Source organism: Capricornis sumatraensis, chromosome X (genome assembly GCF_032405125.1).
Source record: "Capricornis sumatraensis isolate serow.1 chromosome X, serow.2, whole genome shotgun sequence".
NCBI classification, from domain to species: Eukaryota; Metazoa; Chordata; class Mammalia; order Artiodactyla; family Bovidae; genus Capricornis; species Capricornis sumatraensis.
Window position 1 is genome coordinate 132791403 of NC_091092.1, and position 24269 is coordinate 132815671.

The 24269-nt window shown below is 39.3% G+C and overlaps 1 protein-coding gene across 2 annotated transcripts in view; it reads right to left on the reverse strand.

The window, feature by feature from the left end:
• Positions 1–5487: 5487 nt before the first annotated feature.
• Positions 5488–24269, reverse strand: part of GLRA2 (glycine receptor alpha 2) — a 206737-nt gene continuing 187955 nt past the window's right edge. For both annotated transcript variants that reach the window (XM_068962485.1, XM_068962484.1), the window contains exon 9: positions 5488–5766. In XM_068962485.1, coding sequence (XP_068818586.1) covers positions 5488–5766 — 279 coding nt within the window. The remainder of the gene's footprint in view (positions 5767–24269) is intronic.

The window sequence follows — 24269 nt, forward strand, 5'->3', positions numbered from 1 at the left end:
TGGAAAGAAAAGTATGACCAACCTACATAGCATATTGAAAAGCAGAGACATTACTTTGCCAACAAAGGTCCATCTAGTCAAGGCTGTGATTTCTCTAGTGGTCATGTATGGATGTGACAGTTGGACTGTGAAGAAAGCTGAATGCTGAAGAATTGATGCTTTTGAACTGTGGTGTTGGAGAAGACTCTTGAGATTCCCTTGGACTGCAAGGAGATCCAACCAGTCCATTCTAATGATCAGTTCTGGGTGTTCTTTGGAAGGAATGATGCTAAAGCTGAAACTCCAGTACTTTGGCCACCTCATGCGAAGAGTTGACTCATTGGAAAAGACTCTGATGCTGGGAGGGACTGGGAGGGATTGGGAGCAGGAGAAGAAGGGGACGACAGAGGCTGAGATGGCTGGATGGCATCACTGACTCGATGGATGTGAGTCTGAGTGAACTCCAGGAGTTGATGATGGACAGGGAGGCCTGGTGTGCTGCAATTCATGGGGTCGCAAAGAGTTGGACACGACTGAGTGACTGAACTGAACTGAACTGAATAATGAACTTTCTAAATTCTGGCTCATGGTCCAAAAACATCTAATACACACTACTCTCACCTTGGAGGAAGCTGAATTACTTATTATTTTTGAGATGCATTTTCACCAAAGTAGTAATATTGCATCTTTTCTCTAGTGAGGACATGTGTGACAGTGTGAAGGTCATTTTCCCTCCTTCAAAAATGAGAATAAATAACTTCTAAATTCCTTTGGTCTTTTTTTCAACTCCAGTGTGTTTTGAATCATTCAGTAACACAAGACATATACTCTCAGTGAACATGTTCCTAATACTGTATGCACCATTTGAACTAACTCTCTTAGGCATTTTCACCAGAAATATTTTATGCTCTCCTTTACCAATTTATTCTGTTATCCATGAGTGTGGGTCACTTGACAATGACTTTCCAGGCTTTTATTTTCTTAGACAGTGTGGTGTCCAGAGTATCTTCCCAACCCAGGGTTCGAACCCAGGTCTCCCACATTGCAGGTGGATTCTTTACCAGTTGAGCCAGAAGGGAATCCCATGGATACAGTAAAAGGAAATAGTCTGAGGAGTTAGGAAACAAACATGGCAGATGTTCAACCTCTAATATGATAGATGACTTGAGTGAGGTATATGATTCATGGAGCTGCTGTTGATTTATCAATTCTTTGTGATCTAGCTACCTTGGATTATTATTCGAATTGAATGCTGTTGTAGACATAAAATCATGTTGATATGCTGAAAACACTATATGAAGTTGTGATGCTATTTTCTACTTTGTGATCTGTGAAGAGCGTATATTACTTGAATCATTGTCTATACTGAAAAAAAGAGAAAAAAGGCAAACCCAAACTGGTGAAAATAAGAAAAAGTTTAAAGCAGAAGTTAAAAGTAATTTTAAAAGAGCATTTGCAGATATATGGCTTATATTCATTCAACAAATTGGCTTCAGGCTTAAACTAGGAGATGTGGAAGTCCTAAAAAATATTCTGAAGTGTTTTTTTTTTTCTTTTTCCAAAGTGGTGAATCATATGATATGGAATTTTATGTTGTGTTTTGGTTAGAACCTACTTATTTGATATTAAAGGAGTAAGCAAAATGTAAAGTGACATTCATTTTATCTTTATTGGAAAATTTGCTTTCAGAATTTGACAGGGTTTTTCCAGTGGCATTGACGCAGCACGTGTGTGTAGGCTCAGTTATGTCCAACTCTTTGCGACACCATGGACTGTACCCTGCCAGGCTTCTCTGTCCATAGATGAGGAGCTTAGTGCTAATACTGTTTGGAAGGATTTTTAAAAATCAACAGCCAGTCTGGTTTGTAGAATCTGTTTTGGACCAAGGTGTTTGAGAGTGGCATAAAGAGTTTTAAGCCTTGAATCATCTCTATCTGTTCTTAAAACCAAGTGGTAGGAATTGAAAAATGTTTCCAAGTCAAATCCCCAAGTAATCCATTATTTGAAAAGTGGTAGCAGTAGTTGGTTACTTTGCATTGCTTGACTGGAAAAAAACTTATGTAAAGTTTGTCCAACAGGCACAGCATAGCCTCCTTCACCAACTTTTCCCTTAGTGATAGTAATAATACTCATTGAGCATTTCAGCTTTGGCAGGCAGTGCAGAAAACCCTTGAAACATAACCATTTTCTTCCAGAAGCTTCCAGTCTAATGAAAACTAGTGGTAAATTCTTTTCCTCAGAGCCATGATTTTACTTTTGAACTATTTTCTTGTACTATTGTCAAAGAAAAAATGTCCTCAATTCCTCCATTATAAGGGAATTATGTATTTTGTCAGAATATGTGGTGCTTAAAATCATTCCCTTGAGATTTTATTTATAAAACTAAATTCAAGAGTGATTTCTAATGAAAGACAAATTCCATATGATGTAACTTATGGGTGGAATCTAAAATACAGCACAAATGAACCTATAGACCAAACAAAAACAGACTCACAGATATAGATAACAGATTTGTGGTTGCCAAGGAGAAGGGGAGGAGGGAGAGAGAAGGACTGGAAGTTTGAGGTTGATAGATGCAAACTATTTTATATAGGGTGGATAAACGACAAGGTTCTAATGTATGACACAGGGAGCTGTATTCAGTATCTTGTAATAAACCATAATGAAAAAGAAGATGAAAATAAATATATATATATATATATGTATAACTGAGTCACTTTGCTCTACATCAGACATTGACACAACATTATAAATCAACTATATTTCAGTTTTTTAAAAAGGTCTTCCCACTGCATGTGGGCTATAATTAGAGAAAAGTCAAGAACACTTCTTGCCATCTAGGATGTCTTTACCTACTTGTATGGCTGGCAGATACATTTAGAGGTGAATATTTAAACATTTTTTCTAATGTGAGGACTACACCCTCCCTCTGAAAATTATACAGTCAGTATACGCTTTGATTAGACATGATTGTTTAGCTTTGGATTTTCCACCAAGGTACCTCCCCATCCCACCATATGTACTTCCTAGTACACGTATGGGGTCAGGCCCATCTTTAGGAGGCATTTTAAGCCTCAGTTTTTCTACTTTTCCGTGGGAGCAAGAGATTTGAGACCAATCAAAGACTTTGCCTTATTTGTTTGGGAATGAGTGAGCAATAAGACAGAAACAGTGTTTTGGGAAAGAGGCAAAAAGCATGGCATTAATCTAGCCGAGGCTAGGAATTGTGTAGCTTCTTACCCAGTGTAGTACAATTCATAATAATCATACTAATTTTATTATTATCTGTTAGTTATTGAGAATTTACTATCTGCTAGACACCATGTTAATGGCTTTACTTGCATTTTTCTCAGTTTATCCTCTTAAAAGTCTCTGAAATAGGAGCTACTCAGAAAAATCAGGTAACTTATCCACGGTAACCCTGTTGATAGGTGGCTGAGCTAGTCTTTCTGTCTCTAAAATTCATGCTTTTAGCCATTCTGCAATATTTCTTTCTATGGAAATGATTCAATATTTGAATAGGTTTAAAAGGCCATAAACATCAGCTTAGGAATCCACATGTTCCTGAAAATTTTATGATGGATATCTATAGTTAAGAAAAGGGCCTCCCGGGTGGCTCAGATGGTAAAATGTCTGCCTGCAATGTGGGAGACCTGGGTTCAATTCCTGGGTTGGGAATATTCCCTGGAGAAGGAAATGGCAATCCACTCCAGCATTCTTGCCTGGAAAATCCCATGGACGGAGGAGCCTGATAGGCTACAGTCCATGGGGTTGCAAAGAGTCGGACACGACTGAGCGACTTCACTTTATCTACAAGGGCCAAAATGAGTTACCTCTATTTCACTGGGGTTCTCGGAATTATTTTTCATCATGGAACTCTATTCCTGACAAAAGCAGGATGGATAGGTGGACAGGTTGATATTTTAAATTTCTTTTCAGTTTGGTATTTTATGATTCCAACGTGCTCTTGGAAGTGTTCTATATCTCATGTCCAGTATTAGCTTCTGCTTACAATGACTACTAATACTTCCTTATATCCATTTCCCTGTTTCTACAATGAGACTGATGTGTTGTTTTCTTTCTTCATGGGGATACTATGAGCTACATTTTTATATTACAACAAAAGCATGATAGCTATATAAGTACTTCAAGTTTATGAGGAAGACCAGAAACAAAAATCTAAGTTACCATTCTCATCTAAATTATTTACAGTGTAATGCAAAAGTGGAAAGACTTAGCTTCTGTGGCACACTTAGCTTTATTGAAATTGAACAAATATTTTTAATAACCCCTTTTACAGCACATGTAAAATTTAATTTTTTCATTATATTTTTTACAGGTTGTCTTTTATCTGAGTAAGCAAAAATACGTCTTTTTTTTTTCTTACTTAAAACATGTAGCCAGGATTCAAACCACATAGCTCTGGTACCAAAAAGGAAACAGGTTATGAAAATCACAGTACAACTTTAAAATTCTTTAAATTAGTTAAAGATATTTTAAACAATATTCACTTAGATTGACAGTAGAAATCATGGGTCAGTTGACATTAAGATTAATAGTTACACCTACAATGAAAGCAGAAATGGGAAGTTCAAGCTAATATGAGCTACATCGTTCAGGACACATCATCTTCATAAATACTGTGGCTGAGAGGCTGCAATGGCTAAGTCACACTTGAGCACTTAATTGCACATAAATTTAGGCAAAGCGGAAAAAAATGTTGTGTGCTAACTTGGATCTAAAAGAAAATGGGCATTCATTTTCAAGAGGGCATATGATCAAATCAATTTCACAATATATAATTCAAATCCCCAAATTGCATCTAGGAAAGAAAAAGAATATTAAAATGCACACTTACACAGACAATAAAGTAGAAACCTGTTCTTTGTGATTGGTATGTATTATTGTTGTTTTCTTAATAAGTAGAAATTATTTATGACCACAAAAGGATTTCTCAGGTGAAACACTAATTACAGACATTGTAAAGAACATAGCTCAGGAGGCTGTTTTAAAAACAAGGCAGCATTTTCCTGAAAAAGTTTGGTCCTCAACTCACTATAGGCTAGTCACTATGGTCAGATGGTAAGCATTTTCCTTGTGTGTTTGTGTGTGTGTGTGTGTGTGTGCACGCGCGTGCACACACGTGTGTTCAAACTGTCTTTTCAGTACCAGAATTAGTCCAAACCAAACCAAAAAACAAATAGCCCTCAAGTACTTGACCTTGCATATCCTGTCTAATTAATGCATCATCTGAAAGAGCAATGCTAAAGACTATGAATGTAATTATGCTCATGTGATTCTGCAAAACCTTAATTTTGTGCAAACATTTTTCTTCATTGCCCGGATAACTTATCTTTATTCATGTAGGTGCCAGGAAACCCACCCCCATGATCCTCCCTCCCCCCTCCCCCAGTCTTCTCCTCTGTCAAAGTGATATAAAGACAATTTCACTGTGTATTTACAAGCACAGCAGTTAGGCAAGAAGGTCCCAGGATCTGAAGAGCACATCTATTTCTTATGGACATCTTCATGCCGAATGATCTTGTATGTGATCCAGTAGAAGATGTTGAAAATGAGGAAGGCCAATGGGAAGGCAGCTCGAGAAATCGTGTCAATCCTTTTTGCCCGGTCCACAAACTTCTTCTTGATGGCATCTGCATCTTTGGGGGGCTGTGGGAGCTGGTTGGCAGGTGTGGCCTTGACAGCTGTTCCATCTTTCACTTGAAGGCAGTGACCCATTCCATAACCACTGAAATTAAAACGACTTTCACGAGTAACATCTTCTTCCTGGGAGAATAAAGACAGGAAGTACAGATTGGTTGTCAGTCAAATCAGATGGAAGATGCTTAAAATTCTTCAGAAGGAAAAGGGTAAATCACAGTTAACTGGTAGTGTGGGAGGCTTTTGGAATGGAAGTTGTCTTTCAAGTTCAACTCAGTTATTCATGGAACAGATATAGTTCATTAACTTTTTCAGGCTCAGAAATTAAGGGTAAGAATAATGACTCTGTGGTCATTTTAATTAAATGAAAAATAGAAACACCTATATTATATTCAGCCCTGACTTTCCCGAAATCTAGTTTATTAATCCACAGCTTTGGATAGATTTATTTTTAAAGCCAAGTCTTCAAATCCAAGTACTATACTCTAAATTTCTAAAGAGGACAGTTCATTCATTCACTCATTCACTTAATCATTCATTTACCGATTCATTCATTCAACAAAACATTTACTGAATCTTCGTCATGTTCCTGAGCTGTTGTGGCCCATTCACAGCCCAGTTCCTTCCATTAACCTTGGCTTTAACATTAGTGTTCGATTTAAGATTAACTCCTTAAATGTACCTTTCCCCCCTCCAACCCTCTAGTTCATCTCAGTTAGATAGCAGAGATTAAATATTCATTGTTTGGTGTTCAGTATTTCTACCGTGGCTAATTTTTCTACTGTCGGTTTTTTGCATTGCTTCTTTGGCTATTCATCTCTACCATATTTAAACATAAGTCATTTTAGCTCATGTCAGTACCTCATTTCTACATGAATCAGATAAAAGACTGCAAAGTCATAACCTCTGGGTAAAGAGAAAATACCCTTCATAGAGGCAAAAGTATGGAATTTGGCTGTGTGGTTGGGTTGAAAAGGTAGGATTGAAATGATCTGCTTAATAAAAATTTAATTCTAAATAGTCATCGATTGAATCATTTTCTGCAACTAGGTTAGTGCTTTCTGCAATACTGTGCCACCCTTTTGACTCACCAAAGATATCGAACTCTTTATCTTTCCAGAGAATAATGTTATGTTAATTAATTTGGTTACATTTTTCCAAAGACAGTAAAATTCAGTATTTTATTTCATCACTATTTATTGCATGTCAGTTGCGCCTTCACGCATATAAAAGGTATACTGAATGAAGGACTTCTTAAAAATTTTATTGGAGTTTCATTGATTTACAATGTTATATTAGTTTTAGGTGTAGAGCAAAGTGACTCAGTTATACATATATGTATATCCATTCTTTTTCAGTCATTTTACCCACATAGGTTATTACAGAATATTGAGTAGAGTTCCCTGCACTATACAGTAGGTCCTTGTTGGTTACCTATTTTATACATAGTAGTGTGTATATGTTAATCCAAGCTCCTAATTTATCCCTGCCCCTCCACATTTCTCCTTTGGTAACTATAAATTTGTTTTTGAAATCTGTGAGACTATTTCTGTTTTATAAGTAAGCTCATTTGTATCATTTGAATGAAGGACTATTAACATAATATTAGTGAGGGAGAGCCCAACTGTCACCCAAGTGGTACAACAAAGACAAATTTAGGTGAGGAAAGTCAGGCCAAAGCTCTTCTAATAAAATAATTGTAAAACTACTCCTTTATAAAACCATCTTCCCAATACTTTTATGTATTTGAGACTGTCTTTCACGAGCTGGTTCAGGATACTCTGTCTCATTTCTTAACAAAATGTAAGTAGGATTTTTCATTCAACAAGTAGTTTTTGAATGTTGAGTTTATGGCAAGCATTTTGCTAGATGCTGGGAGACAGTTGATGAAGTTGGACAAGAACCCTACCTGCACGGAGCTTTTAGAACCAAGTGGAAGTGGCCAAACTAAAGACATTTTCATGTCAGGGATGTGGCTAAGCAAACCCTGCTGGATATTTGAGTACTGCTAGGTGCTCAGCTCTATAAGCTCTATAATAGAGACTTCAAACTGGACTCAGATTCAAATAGTAAATCTACTTTCTTTGTCTTAAAATGGGAATGATATATTTTATAGGTGCAAAAGTTTCAAATAAGTATTTAAAAATGTGGAATAAACAGATATATTAATCATTACAGCATCATTGGAAGACTTAGTTAACAAGTAAAGAAACACACAGGTCTCTAGGAGGAGGGAATGTGTTAGTTATGAGTTATAAGCAGTCTTATTCTTCCTACGTACTAACTTGTAATTAGATCTGAACCAGTGTGTGAGAGAAATAGAAATGGTGTCAATTGGTTTAGTAAATAGATCTAGACTAGGAATTTGGCTGTTTGGGTTCTAAGCATGGCTCCAAGGGTTATAAGCTGTGGTTTTGTTAGGCAGGATATTTATTCTTTCAAGGCTTGGAGACCTCATGCCAAAATATTGAGGCTTGACTAGGTCTGTGGGTCTCAGCTTTGGATGCTAGGGAAATTTTACGAGTTATATTTATGCCTACTTCCCCTCCCAGCCTCTTCCAGACCAAGTGAATCACAATCTCTGGGAATGAGAACTGAGAATCCTTTTTTTTTTTTTTTTTTTTTACAAAATCCAATGTCTCTAATTCAAATGGTTAGAAACCAGTGGCCTAGATCATCTCTAATGTCTAGCTCTAAAATGCTGAACCTAGTCTATGATATTAAGTCTAAGATAATTTTTTAAGTGAAAATCAGCCCTCAAAATATATTTCCCCTTATCTGCCTAAAATTACTGTGCTATTTTTCCTTTCCATATCTGTAGAATCTTACAAATTGCTGTTCTGTATCAACACTTAGAAAGTCATGATTAAGTGTATAGTTCACTGCCTGAGTGAAATAAGATTCTTTTAAAATTCCTGGCTCCCTGAAGACATAAAAAAGACTAGTTAGCTGGTAACTGGTTTTTAGCACATGAAACAAAAGGAAACCTAAATACATCCATGTTTTTTTTCAGATTGACTCATTCATTTAATTCTTGTTGTCTATTGGCATACTGTGAATGGACAGCTAAAGAGGTTAACTCACTCAATTAACTTGCAGAACTAGAATAGAATAATGCCGGATTAGGTTATTATTATGTCGTACATTGCCGTGCAATCTGTAGGTGCTTAATAAATGTTCATTGACTAATGAACAAAGGAAATTTTAAGAGAGTTTTCTCTCTGCTTGAAAATACTTTCCCTTTCCATTCAATGGTATTTCAAATTATACTTCTGAGCATAGTTACAACTAATTAAATCAATTCTTTAAAATTATCCACCACAAAATAAATCTGTCATAGGTAGAAATTATCCATTTAATTTTTCATGTACAAGAGATATGAATGCTAGTTTAAGGGTATTCTTATTTACCATTATGACTCATTGAATGCATTTTAAATATAGAACCTTAAATTACCCACATCAAAGGGCTTGATTCAGAAAACATAATTGCAACCACTTTGAATTTTGGTGTTATAATGAATGACTAATTGCCTTTATAGCAGGTTCAGAATAAAATGCTATGGTAATATGGCAGGATTCCTATATGAAGGCAAAATGGAGATGAGCTTGAGTCATGGATAAACTAAAGCTGAAATAAAGAACAATCTGAAGGCACAGCTTAGTTGAATGTATTCACCGGGAGAGTTGGTATGATTCTCTCAGTGAGGAAAGAATTTCAGGCATATATTCTCCATTTCTTCTAATTAGCCAGAAAACTAATTACTTAATTATTGCTGCTGGCCTACCATCTTCAGTGTCTTTGAGCAGTGAATACTTCTAGCTCACTCTGTTTTGTTATTCACCGAGTCAATTTCATAGAAAAGGAATCATCCAGTCAAAGTTTCAATACATGCAATTTCTGTATCCCACTTTAATAAAATCTCCTTAAATCCTGTCTACATAGGAAGAACTGCCATGGCACTATGCAATTTGTTGGAGACTTATCACCTTATTTTACTTATCTTAGCCATTGGTTTTACTTATTATAAGATTTACCCATTCCTGTGTTTGGAACTCTTGTCTAGATGTGAAATTGAACCTAAAGCTCAGCAGAATTACATGGTACTGAATTGTTTGTTATAAGCAAATAATTTCAATATAATTAAAGATTATGGGATTTATGCAGTGGAAGATTTCCGTGGGACCAGTATTTCTAATTTTTCTTTCATGTCCTAAAAAGGAGGAAATAAAAGGACTCCTATAAACTGAGGTGGGGAAAAACTCCATTCCATTTCTCACCCAGATTCTTTGATTGAATCTTCAGTCTTCTGGGCCAGGATATGGCCAGTTGGAAGTGAAAGCTGCAGTGAGCTTCAGTCAATGCAAGGACATAAAGGAGTCTTCAGCCCTCCTTAGGAAACGATGTGAGTCCAAGCACAAGCAGGTTTGCCCCAAAAAAGTCCCCTGAGCAAATGAAGCCTTGCGTGCGTGCTTTGTTGCTCAGTCGTGTCAGACTCTTTGTGACCCTTTGGACGGTCGTCCTCCTCAGGCCGTGGGATTCTCCAGGCAAGCATACTGGAGTGGGTTGCCATTTCCTTCTCCAGGGGATCTTCCCGGATCTGGGACTGAACCCACATCTCCTGTGTCTCCTGCATGGCTGGTGGATTCTTTACCTGCTGAGCCATCAGGGAAGCCCAATTCTAGGTGGTGCTTAATTGTAGACCTGCTGATTTCTATCACCTAGACTTGGAGAAGAGGGATGGCTTTGAGAAATTCCCAATTCTTATGGCCTCAGTTTTCTTCTCTGTATCACAGGGACTTGGGAGTAGATGTGAATAATAGATACCATATATTGACTATGATTATAAACCATGCACTTAAAACCACAGTCAATCCTATCACCAAACTGTCCCTACAAGTCACAAGGTTTCAGAGGAAACTGAGACTGAGAGAAGTTATGTGGCTTCCTGAAGTTATATTGCTAATAAATGTGGAAGCTGAAATTCAAATCTGATTTGTCAGATCTCCAAACTCTGACTCTGAACACTCTGGAAGTTTCTAGGTTTTATGAATTTGTCTCTATCAGGCCCCAAATGACTTCCATTCAAGATTATAGATGAAGAATCCAGTCGAAATTTGTGGAACAATTGATCTAAAATAAAGTAAGCCAAATATAATCCCTTGTTGCTTAATGATGTGGTGAAATGAATTAAAATTCTTACAGTGTCATTTGGGGGTAGACAGTGAATAGCATTTTTTTCCCAAAAAGCCATTATCAGTGAATCATCTCTTTTTCAATTATTGATTTTTCTTTTTAATTTAGTTTTAATTTGAGGATAATTGCTTTATAGTATTGGATTGCTTTCTATAACTTCCCTCTTGAACCTCCTTCCCACCTCCCATCTCATCCCATCCCATACCTCTAGGTTTGAATTCCCTGAGTAGTACAGCAAATTTCTACTGGCTACCTATTTTATATATGGCAGTGTATATATTTCCATGCTACTCTCTCCATTCCTCCTATTATTATTGATTTCTAAGGAGAATGAACTTCTGGTGTTCATTTCTTGAGCACTTGCCATTTATGTATTCATATTTCCAGCAAATAATTCCTCGAGCACCTACTATGTGCCAGGTATGTGGTGAGGATACAGCAGTGAACAAGGAGGTGAAGCCTCTTCTTTTTTGGAGTTTACATGCTATTGGAGAAAACAAGTAACAAGTAGAAAAATCATGTGTACACACACAAACACATATTTATACATATATATACATATACACAGTTAAGACACTCCCACATATTTGTGTACACACACACACACCACACACACACACACACACACACAGAGATAATGAGGAATGCCTTGAAATAAAACAATCAAGGTAAGACACCTAAGAGAGATGAAAGGCAGAGAAATGGATGTTTTAGATTGAATGGTCAGAAAAGTCCCGAGGACATGCCAGGCACTGTGCCATTTGCCAGGAATCCAGTGATGAGCAAAACAGATCAGACTCTTGGCTTCAGGTAGTTCCCAGCCTTGAGGTGAAGACAAACATTTATGAAAGAATCACATGAATACAGAATTACTAGCTATGATAGGGCTCTGAAGGAAAAGTATAGGGTGCTATGAGAGCTTATTAATAGTGGTCTTCTTAACTGCCAGATCAAATAAGAGAAGCTTTTCCTTGGAGAAGTGATATTTCATTAGAGGTTTGAAAAAATGAGAAGCATTGAAGAAAGGACAGCAGAGTTGGGAGATGTCTGAGATAGGAAAGTTTCCTGCAGTTGAGAGATGGTAGAATGGCCCATGGAATGCAGAAAGAAAGTGCGGTGAGACAAAGTTTCAGAAATGACCAAGGACTGGATCATATAGGGCCTTGCAAGCCATGGTGCTGGTTTAAAGCCTTATATTAAGAACTAAGAGAAGGAAAAAATGAAGAAGACCTTAGGTTTTCAGGGGGTCAGGAGAACTGAAGAGAATGATATGAGAGAGATTCTTGAGATATGTACAAAGGTTTACTGGGGCTCAGGTGAGCCTGAAGCCTTTAGAGTTGGTGAGGGTATGGATGGTAATATTACTGAGAGATATACAAGGCAATCTGCAAATCATCTATAATCTCCTAAATCTGAAAGAAAACTCTGTAGCTACCTATTGATGTTTAGAATTCGTTTCCAATTTTCTTTTTTATTATGATTTAAAATTTTTGCTTCCCAATCACATTAAAGAATAGGTAGACAGAGTCTGTGGATTGTGATAGCTGATTCCCACTACTGTCTTCATTCACCAAAGGATAAGCTCTTGAGAGTGTGCCTGAGTCATTTCTGTACCCTTCTTCCCTGGCACAATGCTAGGCCCATGAGTTATTCTAAAATTGTGCTTGGAAAGATCCTCTTGATTCTGAGAAAGGTCTCAGAAAGGATGTGCTCCCTGGGAGAAGGGAGGGGACAAAAATTGTCTCCTAGTTGATTTCCATTTCTTGGTCACTTGCAGTCCTTTCTGCCGCCTCTGGATCAGTCTTGCCCAAAGAACTTCCATCCTATCCCTTTCACTGCAGACTCACTAGCCTTGACATTGTAGAGGAGGAGGAGACACTGGGATAAAATCTAAAAGGCTCGGATTGAATTCCCTGTCTCACAACATTTTTGGTCTCCTATTTCCTCTTTAAAATGAAGAGATTAGCCGTTTGGCCATTTTCTGAGTTTGAGTATGGGACTATAATGCTGTCTAGTATATTGCCTCAAGACTAATCTCTAGCTGGTTGATATGCTTAAGACTTTTCTTCTCAACTACAGACTGGACAGTATGCAAACAAAGGTCTTAATGTATTCTTCCTCCCCCTGCCCTGATGCCTTCTGGTACAGTTGGCCTTGTGGGCAAGCATATGTGCAGTCATACACAACCCAGTGCTTTCAAGGGTACTATACTTGGTTTAATGCTTTGCTGTAGCCATCTTGAAGTTCATAATGGTTTTTGAACAAGCACCCCACGTTTTCATGTTGTACCAGGTCCCACAGATTTTGAAGCCAGCCCCACTTTCTGCTCTAGTGAAATTGAAGGAATGCACATTGCTTCCATTCCTGGCTTAATACTTTTCAACAGTTTCTCATCTCCTTAATGACCACTACCAAGCTCCTTTGTGACTTTCAAGGACCCACTATGTCTTTGCCTTATACTTGCTCCTGTCATGGTGTTTCATGGTCTTTGGCTTTATTTTTTTGCATAGCGTAGTCTTCACCTCCCTCTGCCTGGTGAGCTCCTGCATGTTCTTCAAGACTCTACTCAGCTCATTCAGGATGCCTTTTCTTGACCCCTGTGCCTGGGCCATGGGTCTGTAGCACTGAAGCTGACCCCATAATGGAACGTATTGCATCATACGTTAAAATTAGCTGCTTATATGTCCGCTTCTTTTATGTGACCTTCAAGTGTAAGGACCCAGTTTTGCATACCTTGAATGCCCCAGTATGTAGAACAACACCCGGCTAAAGTTGCCTGTGTTCAATACTATTGGTAGCTCAAATGGTAAAGAATCTCCCTGCAATGCAGGAGACCCCGGTTCGATTCCTGGGTCCAGAAGATCCCTTGGAGAAGGGATAAGCTACTCACTCCAGTATTCTTGGGCTTCCCTGGTTGCTCAGTTGGTAAAGAATCCACCTGCAATATGGGAGACCTGGGTTCAGTCTCGAGTTGGGTAGATCCCCTGGAGGAGGGCATGGCAATCCACTCCATTATTCTTACCTGGAGAATCCCCATGGACAAAGCCCTGGCGAGCTACAGTCCATGGGGTCACAGAGAGTCGGACACGACTGAACGACTAAGCACATATATAAGATAAATGCTTCTTAGATGAATGTTGGAAAAGTCTTTCATGATATGAAAAATGCTTTTCTAGCTTACTTATCACATGGTCTGTTTTTGCATATTGAATTTATAGAAAATTAGGGCAAACCTAAACTCCACAGTGCCACTCAAGAGCTGAGGTATTTATGATCTATATTTGAAACACTGTCCATTTTTTTCCAGTGTTAAGCTAGTGAGTAGACCAGATACTGTGAAAATATGTAAAATTAGATCCATCTTATTAACAATCTTAGCAAAAAATGCATACTTCTTTGCAAAGAAAATAAATGGAATAGACAAGCCAGAATACGAAGAAATAGTTTTTCATTTATGCATCTACTCACAAATTAAAATAATAAAGCTAGGTAAATGAAAAGCCAGTATGCTTTATATACATGAAAGTATTTCACCAAATAAATGAGACCTTATCAGTTATTACCCATTGCAAAGACTAAGGAATATTTGCACAATATTAAGGGTATTTGAATTCATATGCAATCCATTTGGGTTTGATGAAGAGAGTAAAATTCTTGTAGATCTACAGTCATCACCAAACATCTTTAAGTTTTAAGTCTTGAAATTTTAATTAATAGAGCAGTTTTCTTCACAAATCTCTTTAAACAAATTAATACCTGCACTGTAGTGCTCTGCACCATTTGCCTTTCATTACACAAAATCTCTTTCATCATCTCAATCACACATGTTATTTTTAAAAGCTTCTGTATGTATGTGTGTATATATACACACACACACACACACACACACACACACACACACACACACAGAAAAAAGGCAGCAGAGTTTCTTATTTGGGACAAAGCTCACTTCCAATAACTGGGGAAAGATATGTGGGCAAGAGAGGACAAACAAGACCCAGCTTTGGTATGAGCTGGGACTCCAAAATTGCTGTTGCCACAGCCTGCAGATGCCTTGCAGGAGTTAGGGCACTTGCAGTTGAGCTGGGCTAAGACTCCTAGTTACCCATGAAAACCCATCTTTCTTTCTTCTTCCATTAGTGGGCCTTTCTTGAGGTCAAGGTTCCTTACTTATTGCTATTGCTAAGTCACTTCAGTCGTGTCCGACTCTGTGCGACCCCATAGACGGCAGCCCATCAGGCTCTCCTGTCCCTGGGATTCTCCAGGCAAGAACACTGGAGTCGGTTGCCATTTCCTGCTCCAATGCATGAAAGTGAAAAGTGAAAGTGAAGTCGCTCAGTCATGTCTGACTTAGCGACCCCATGGATTGCAGCCTACCAGGCTCCTCCATCCATGGGATTTTCCAGGCAAGAGTACTGGAGTAGAGTGCCATTGCCTTCTCCGTCCTTACTTATGGCACTGTTGACGTTTGGGGCCAAGTAATTATTTTTGTAGTAGAGAACTGTGTTGTATATTTTAGGATATTTAGCAGCATCCCTGGTCTCTACCTGCTAGAAGAAGCAACACATTTCTGCTGCAGTTGTGACAATGAAAAATGTCTCTTGACATTGATTGCCAAATGTCGCTTGGGGGGCAACATTTTGCCTACTCAAGAAGCTCTGCTTTAGTTGGTCATACATGTGCACGACTATAGCCTCCCCTGCACATGGCAGGGGCGGGGTATGTAACATATCTAGTACCGGGAAGTCTAACCAGCACGATCTCCAGACCAGAGTCTAGGCACCTCTTACCAGCGTGTCTTCTCCATGTGGACTGAGCCACCTTACAGTGATTCATCAGAATCATTTCCACCAGAATCACAGTGATCATCTTCTACCTGATCCCCTGGCTTCTAGACCCTCCTTCCCAACAAGAATGTCTATTCTTAATCCAGCATCTAGAGGAATCCTGTTAAAATGTGAGTCAGGTCAGATCTTCATGAGCTCAAACCTCCAGTGGCTCTCACTTCAGTAAAAGACAACTCTTTGTAATGTCCCATTTACTTCTCAGGGCTCAGTTCTTGTTGCTTTCCCTCTAGTCCACGTGTCAGCAAATATTTTCCTTAAAGGGCCAGGTGTAAATATGTTAGACTTTCATGGGCTATCCTGAAGATATAGGTCCATTTAATGCCTATTTTGAATCTACTTTTCTAAAGTGAGCTATGTACTTCACTCTACTTTGGACCACACCTCACCTCCAGCACTCTATTTTTTTAATAGACTGGAAGTAATTATTTTAAAATAATTGACTTTTGACTCAGAATCTATAAAGCAGAAATATTTTCACTTAATGTCAGCTGCTGTCTTAGAAAGCAGTTTAGAAATCAATAACATGGTTGTGATGTTTCAATGCCTCAGGAGGGAAGCAATGCCTTGCATATGGAAATTCTTTTCCAGTAGTCTCTGTCAATTCTGGTCTGGCCAGAATGCTCAGAAGACACACTAAAGTCTAAGAAGCATGAAGGTGAACATCTTCCATCTGGAGTATGAGCTGTTCAATTATTAACATAGTTTGCCATCTGTTCAGGGTGTAAGCAAAGCGAGTGTTGAGACTGTCTACACAGCGCAGACTGGAGGGGACAGGTGATCAGAGGGTGAATCCACTGCCAAACTAAAAGCAATAACAACAGAAACAACAACCCATCATATCAAACACTCACTTGCTTTCTAATGTGAATGACTGTGACTACCAAATTCTTCAGACTATTGTCATGGTTTGATCTCTATATGTAACATACACACTTGGTGTCAAAAAGTGGTTACTGTGGGAGATTATCTGTTGTTTACCTGGCACTTCCACTCCTGTAGAAGTGCCTGCCTACAGCTGGAAAAAACTGCATTTCCCAGAATTCCCTCCTTGATTGGTTCCAGGTAAGGGTTTGCCAGTGAGAGGAATTTGGGAGATGTGGAAGGTAGAAGGGAAGGAGAGGCCATTATTTTGGGGAGTGTTTGGGGGTCAGATGAGGCTGACTTGTTGGATAAAGTGGCATTCCACACCTTTCTATGTGCTCCAATTTTACTATCGATACTGCTTTGGAGGCGAAATATGGTAGCTTCTCAGATTTTCCTGTGAATACCTGCTTACCTCATGAGAAGTTTGGCTTAAAGTTCTGTCTTCTGACTGTAGCCTTCCAGACCTTCCTTTCCCCAGTTACTGTCATATTTATATGTTGTAATTTCTACAGTAAACCCCTTAACCTAGTAGTATACATAGTGTCTCTGTTTTCCTGACTAAACCCAGCCAGATATAGATATATAGGTAATCTAGGCTTCCAGGCATCTTGATGCAAGTTACTGTAGTTTTCTTCAATTAAGATTTATTGAGCATCATAATGTACCAAGCATTGGAAAGAAATAAGGGTACAAAAGACAGTCCTGCCCTTGAAGTCATTGTGGGATTGGTGGAAGAGGTCTACAGTATGTGGACCAGTGGCATTCAACCAAGAGTGATTTTTCCCCCCATCCCCAGGGGACATTACACAACGTCTGGAGACGTTTTTGGTTGTCACAGTGGAGCAGAGCATGCTCTGGCATCTAGTGGGTAGAGGCTAGAACACTGCTTCACATCCTGCAATACACAGGACAGCGCCTCACAGCGAAGCATGAATTATCTAGCTTCAAATGTCAATAGTGCTGAGGCTGGGCAACTGTGATACAGACAAATGATTCCATTATAATGTGATATCTGCTACCGGGTAAAGGAATGTACAGGCCACAAGATACCATAGAAGAGGTGATGTGAGGCTAGAGTAATTAAAGGAAAGTTAGATGGCAGTTTTTTTTTTTTTCTTTAATAGTACCCCGGAATGCACTGCTTCTGGAAGAATACATGAATATCACAGGTATGTTATAGAATGTAAAAGCACTGTCATTTGGTTCACTGACCCTGCGTTTTAGCGCAACTAAAGAGTAGCTCAGAGACACTTGTCTGTGCTATTTAGCCAGGTGAGCTGGCTGTGGCTCAGATCATGAACTCCTTATTGCCAAATTCAGACTTAAATGGAAGAAAATAGGGAAAACCACTAGACCATTCAGGTATGACCTAAATCAAATCCCTTACAATTATACAGTAGAAGTGAGAAATAGATTCAAGGGATTAGATCTGATAGAGTGCCTAAAGAACTATGGACAGGAGGTTCGTGACATTGTACAGGAGGCAGGGATCAAGACCATCCCCAAGAAAAAGAAATGCTAAAAGGCAAAATGGTTGTCTGAGGAGGCCTTACAAATAGCTGAGAAAAGAAGGGAAGCAAAAGGCAAAGGAGAAAAGGAAAGATATACCCATTTGAATGCAGAGTTCCAAAGAATAGCAAGGAGAGACAAGAAAGCCTTCCCCATTGATCAGTGCAAAGAAATAGAGGAAAACAATAGAATGGGAAAGACTAGAGATCTCTTCAAGAAAATTAGAGATACCAAGGGAAAATTTCATGCAAAGATGGGCATTATAAAGGACAGAAATGGTTTGGACCTAACAGAAGCAGAAGGTATTAAGAAGAGGTGGCAAGAATACACAGAAGAATATACAAAAAAGATCTTCATGACCCAGATGGTGTGATCACTCACCTAGAGCCAGACATCCTGGAATGTGAAGTCAAGTGGGCCTTAGGAAGCATCACTATGAACAAAGCTAGTGGAGGTGATGGAATTGCAGCTAAGCCATTTCAAATCATAAATGATGATGCCATGAAAGCGCTGCACTCAATATGCCAGCAAACTTGGAAGACTCAGCAGTGGGCACAGGACTGGAAAAGGTCAGTTTTCATTCCAATGCCAAAGAAAGGCAATGCCAATGAATGTTCAAACTATTGCACAGTTGCACTCATCTCACACGCTAGCAAAGTAATGCTCAAAATTCTCCAAGCCAGGCTTCAACAGTAAGTGAACCATGAACTCCCAGATGTTCAAGCTGGATTTAGAAAAGGCAGAGGAACCAGAGGTCACATTGCCAACATCCACTGGATCATCGAAAAAGCAAGAGAGTTTCAGAAAAACATCTGTTTCTGCTTTATTGACTATGCCAATGCCTTTGACTGTGTGGATCACAATAAACTGTGGAAAATTCTGAAAGAGATGGGAATACCAAACCACCTGACCTGCCTCCTGAGAAATCTGTGTGCAGATCAGGAAGCAACAGTTAGAACTGGACATGGAACAACAGACTGATTCAAAATTGGGAAAGGGGTACGTCAAGGCTGTATATTGTCACCCTGATTATTTAACTTATATGCAGAGTATATCATGAAAAACGCTGGCCTGGATGAAGCACAAGCTGGAATCAAGTTTGCTGGGAGAAATATCAATCACCTCAGATATGCAGATGACACCACCCTTATGGCCAAAAGCGAAGAACTAAAGAGCCTCTTGATGAAAGTGAAAGAGGAGAGCGAAAATGTTGGCTTAAAGCTCAACATTGAGAAAACGAAGATCATGGCATCTGGTCCCATCACTTCATGGGAAATAGATGGGGAAACAGTGGAAACAGTGTCAGACTTTATCTTTTGGGGCTCCAAAATCACTACAGATGGTAATTGCAGCCATGAAATTAAAAGATGCTTACTCCTTGGAAGTAAAGTTATGACCAACCTAGATAGCATATTGAAAAACAGAGACATTACTTTGCCAACAAAGGTTCATCTAGTCAAGGCTATGGTTTTTCCAGTGGTCATGTATGGATGTGAGAGTTGGACCATGAAGAAAGCTGAGCGCTGAAGAATTGATGCTTTTGAACTGTGGTGTTGGAGAAGACTCTTGAGAGTCCCTTGCACTGCAAGGAGATCCAACCAGTCTATCCTAAAGGAAATCAACCCTGAATATTCATTGGAAGGACTGATGCTGAAGCTGAAGCTCTAATACTTTGGCCACCTGATGTAAAGTACTGACTCATTGGAAAGGACTCTGATGCTGGGAAAGATTGAAGGCGAGAGAAGGGGATGACATAGGATGAGACGGTTGGATGGCATCACTGACTCAATGGAAGTGAGTTTGAGCAAACTCTGGGTGATAGTGAAGGACAGGGAGACCTGGCGTGCTGCAGTCTATGGAGTCACAAAGAGTCAGACACGACTGATCGACTGAACTGAACTTCAGTATATTATAACTGTATATTCAGTATATTTTAACTTAAGTATATTATAATCTTTTTGTATCTTAATGATTAAGGATTTGTTACAAAGGACAGAAAGCTCCTCATGACAACTTAAATGGGGAATTTCTTTAAGAAATGACTATAAAAATATTGTAAGAAAATCTGAGGAGTCTGTAACACCCTGTTATGGTAAGAAACCTGGATTCTAGGTCCAGTACTCCTGGTTTCCAGCCTTGGTCTGTTAATAACCATTGTGGGAGCTGGATAAGTTACTCAGATCTCTATGTGCCTCAGTCTCCTCTGCAATAAAAAGGGGAATAATGGCATCTTCCGTTGAGAGTTTTTGAAAAGATTCGGTGAGCTAATGCACATTAAAGGCTTGTATCAGTGCTGGTGTATAATATGTACTCAATAAATGTTAACAAGAAGGATGATATTAGTGAAGGTGTCAGCAGGGCTACCCAGTCCAGGAAGTCTAGTGACCATGTCAGGAGGCGAGATTTAGTCGCATTCTCTCGGGGCAATCATTCTCCCACATTTCTGCTTTTCTTCGTTCAGCTTCCTTCACTTATGCATATTTCAACTGAGCCACCGCAACTTCAACTCTACAGGAACCTTTTCAGTGCAAGTCTTGACTGTAATTAGACCACTCAGAGTCTTGAAAGAGACACTGTTTTGATATCCCAGTTGATGGACTGTTGTCCTTGAATCATTGGATAGGAAAAGGGGTAAGAGATACAGACAGGACAGACTGAGTGCAGGATAAGGGGCAAGCGAACCTTTCCAGGATGCTAAGTGTTCCTGAAAGCACACCAAACGAGGAACCATAGCAGGAACAAGAGAGGCTGGCCTTGAAAACAAATGAGCCTGGCTCATATAACAGGTGTTTTCAGAAAAGGGAAGACTCTCTGTACTGTTGATTCCAAGATTGCTTATCAAAAACAATTGGTTGACATTACAGGGAGACAGAATTCAACTCAACCAACGTGTGGAAGAACTTCAAACAACTCTGTGCCTGAACATGGAGCATGACATCTTGGAAGGTAATGAATTTCTTGTTGTTAGATATTCAAGTGTTTGATCATTTGTTGGAAATGTTGGGTATTGATGTGGGTTAGGGGACGAGATGACTACTTATGTACCTTCTGATTATGAGTCTCTGGTTGTATATGAAAATTGCTAAGAGGTCCAGGAGGGCAAACCACAATGAAGGTGCTGACCCAAGTGCTGGAAAGATGTACTTAGTAAGCTATGCCCTGCTATGACCCTCATTATCTCCTGGAAGTTTCTGTTCATTCTAATCCCATTTTGAGAAATTCTGCTCTACTATAATCAGCACACAGCAACAGTTTGGTTCTGGTATATTTTCGCTTTTCATTATCTTTGACTTGCATACTATTCTATGTCATCATTTCTAAGGGTTTCGCTTAAGCAGCAAGTCCCTTGCTGCTGCTATAATGTTGGAGAAGATTATAATATGTAATACGTGTGTTAGTTGTTCAGTCATGTCTGACTCTTTGCAATCCCATGGACTGTAGCTTACCAGTCCCTCTGTCCATGAGATTCTCTAGGCAAGAATACTGGAGTGGGTAGCCATTTCCTTCTCAAAATATATAAAATATATAATATGGAATAATTTAAAAAACTGTAAATAGTAATGTGTAACCTCGCATTATGTAAACTAGGCACAAAATGGATATATTTTTAGAAGTCTACACGTTTGTGGAGGTCTCTTTATCATAGCCAGTTTTGACAGCCTAGAGGCTCCATACTATAATAACACCCTTCCAAATATCCACTTCTTTCCTTTTCCTCTTCCCTCCCACTGCTCCATTTCTGCTGAAAGCTGCTCAGTGGGAGAGCAGTCAGTGCTGTTGGCTGTCAAAGTTTGGCAAACTGTTCATTTCTGCAGGGAGCTCAATAAACTCAAAAACTGAGAACTCTATCCACAGAATTGGACCTATATTTAGCCTTGCCCTTGATCCCTTCCTCCCAACTTTGAAGAGGCAGGTTAACATCATGATGGAATCACCCAGGTGTGACTTGGAGAAGCCTTAGGAAGGTTTGACAGAGGGGCAGTGAGGCGTATCCTTAAAAAAGAAACGTCCCTGGGCCATCACTTCATTGCTTTGCACAGTAAACACACACGTTTTCTCCAGGTGAAAAACTGTAAACCTACTTTCTGTGGCTGATCATATTTTTTTTTTTTGGAATCTGAATGATCCTCATAAGCTAGGTCTACTCTGTTGAGTATGGATGGACTATAGGTTCAGTGTTAAAATTAGTAGCAAATGAAGACTGTAAACCATCAGGAGGCACTTTCCTGTTGCTTCTTCCAAGGACATGCAAGCAGTGAAGTGAACCAGAAACACAATCTATGCTCCATTCTTCTGGATGATTGTTTACTTCTGTAGATCATCTGTGCCTCAGCTTTCGTCATCCTTCCCTGAAACCCATTTATTCACTAGCACTTCAACTGTAGCTTCTTGTAAGCAACTCTTGCAGAAAAAAATTAGGAAAAGGGAAATGGAAAATAACAGAGGTTTTTTTTTTTGTTTTTTTTTTTAAGTATCTGTGCTGCATTTCCAAGATGTCCCTTCCTTCTCTTTCATTACTATGGTTACCAGATCTGAGATTTCAGGCAGAAAATTGTCTGTAGGCCCAGAGGGAAGATTTATTGCAGTAAACTCAGAAGACAGAGATTGGGCACACTGAAAATAATACCGGAGTCCGTTGGTCTAATTGTGCAGCAATCAAGTTTCTAATTAAGAGAGTGTATGTGAAGGTAGGTAGCATAGGACATGGCATGTAGTGGAGACTCTGTCTCCTTTTCCTTTTCAAAGATGCCAACACAATAGTTATAAGCAGAGTCAAAGAGGAAAACTTGCTGCTGCTGCTAAGTCACTTCAGTCGTGTCTGACTCTGTGCGATCCCATAGACGGCAGCTCACCAGGCTCCTCCGTCCCTGGGATTCTCCAGGCAAGAACACTGGAGTGGGTTGCCATTTCCTTCTCCAATGCATGAAAGTGAAAAGTGAAAGTGAAGTCACTGAGTCGTGTCCAACTCTCAGCGACCCCATGGACTGCAGCCCATCAGGCTCCTCCATCCATGGGATTTTCCAGGCAAGAGTACTGGAGTGGGGTGCCATTGCCTTCTCCGAGGAAAACTTAAGTGGTGATAATAAGATACATTTTCATAGAAAACAGTTTGAAATCCTGAGTAGATGTATCTCTTTCCCCCAGTGTATGCCTCCTTATGACCCAGCTTCCATGCTACAGACACAGGTTACTTCCTGGTGAACCCACAGGGTCTTGGGCACCACAGTCATCAGGTGGGGTGTGGATAGGGGCTGGTAAGTAGGGCAAGGGGCTCAGTGCTTTGTGGCGAGGCATAATAGTGAGTGCAAGGTAAATAAGGACCCTGTGCTACCGGAACTTGTGACTGAGTCTTAAGGGTATTTGAGAAGGTTTAATCCACAAAAGCTCAGATGAACTTGTTTACCTAACCTGCTGTACCCTGAAGTCACTTCTTTGCTGTGAACCAAGATAGAGCAGATATTTTCCATTACCAGCCAGGACATGCACACACATCCTAAACACATTGATATATCTAACAGAAACAAAAGGTTTGCAGAGTGATATTTAATTTTCCAAAACAGGATGCACTCTGACATTTTCTAATTTTTTTCTAATTTTTATTTTGCAAAGAAGCTGGTGATAAGCCACTGAACTGATTTGATGACCCACAAGTCACTCACAGCCCACAATTTGAAAAGTAGTATGTTTAATGGTCTTGGTTCGTTTCTTTGCTATCATTATTCATTTATCACATCTTTGCTGAGTATCTGCCATATGATAGGCATGTGCTATGATAGGTACATGCTTGTCATAGGAAAATTTAAAAGAGAGGCTTTCAGATCCACAGAAGAGTCCTGACCAAGAGTCACATGTTCTGTTTAAATACATAGCTGCTGTCATCTGTCATGCTTGAAAAGGTGCTGAGGTTTCATAGGGAGACTGGGAGACAGTCTGCTGTGATAAGGCATGGTGGTAGGCTCTGACACTTCCTGCTGAGCCCTAGACTCTACCTTTTATTTGATTTTACCAACGAGGTAGCAGTAAATGCTTCCAAGTTTTTAAGAACTTCTCAGAGGAAGCAACTTTTTGTTACAAGAAATAAGATCCAGTGATGAAAGTTTCTGAATTCACTTTTCTGGTTATCCATGAACTGATAGTTTCCCTCTAGGATAAACATCCAGATCCTGTTGGCACAGATTGCCAGGCCCCTTTTAATCAGACCCTAACAGACTG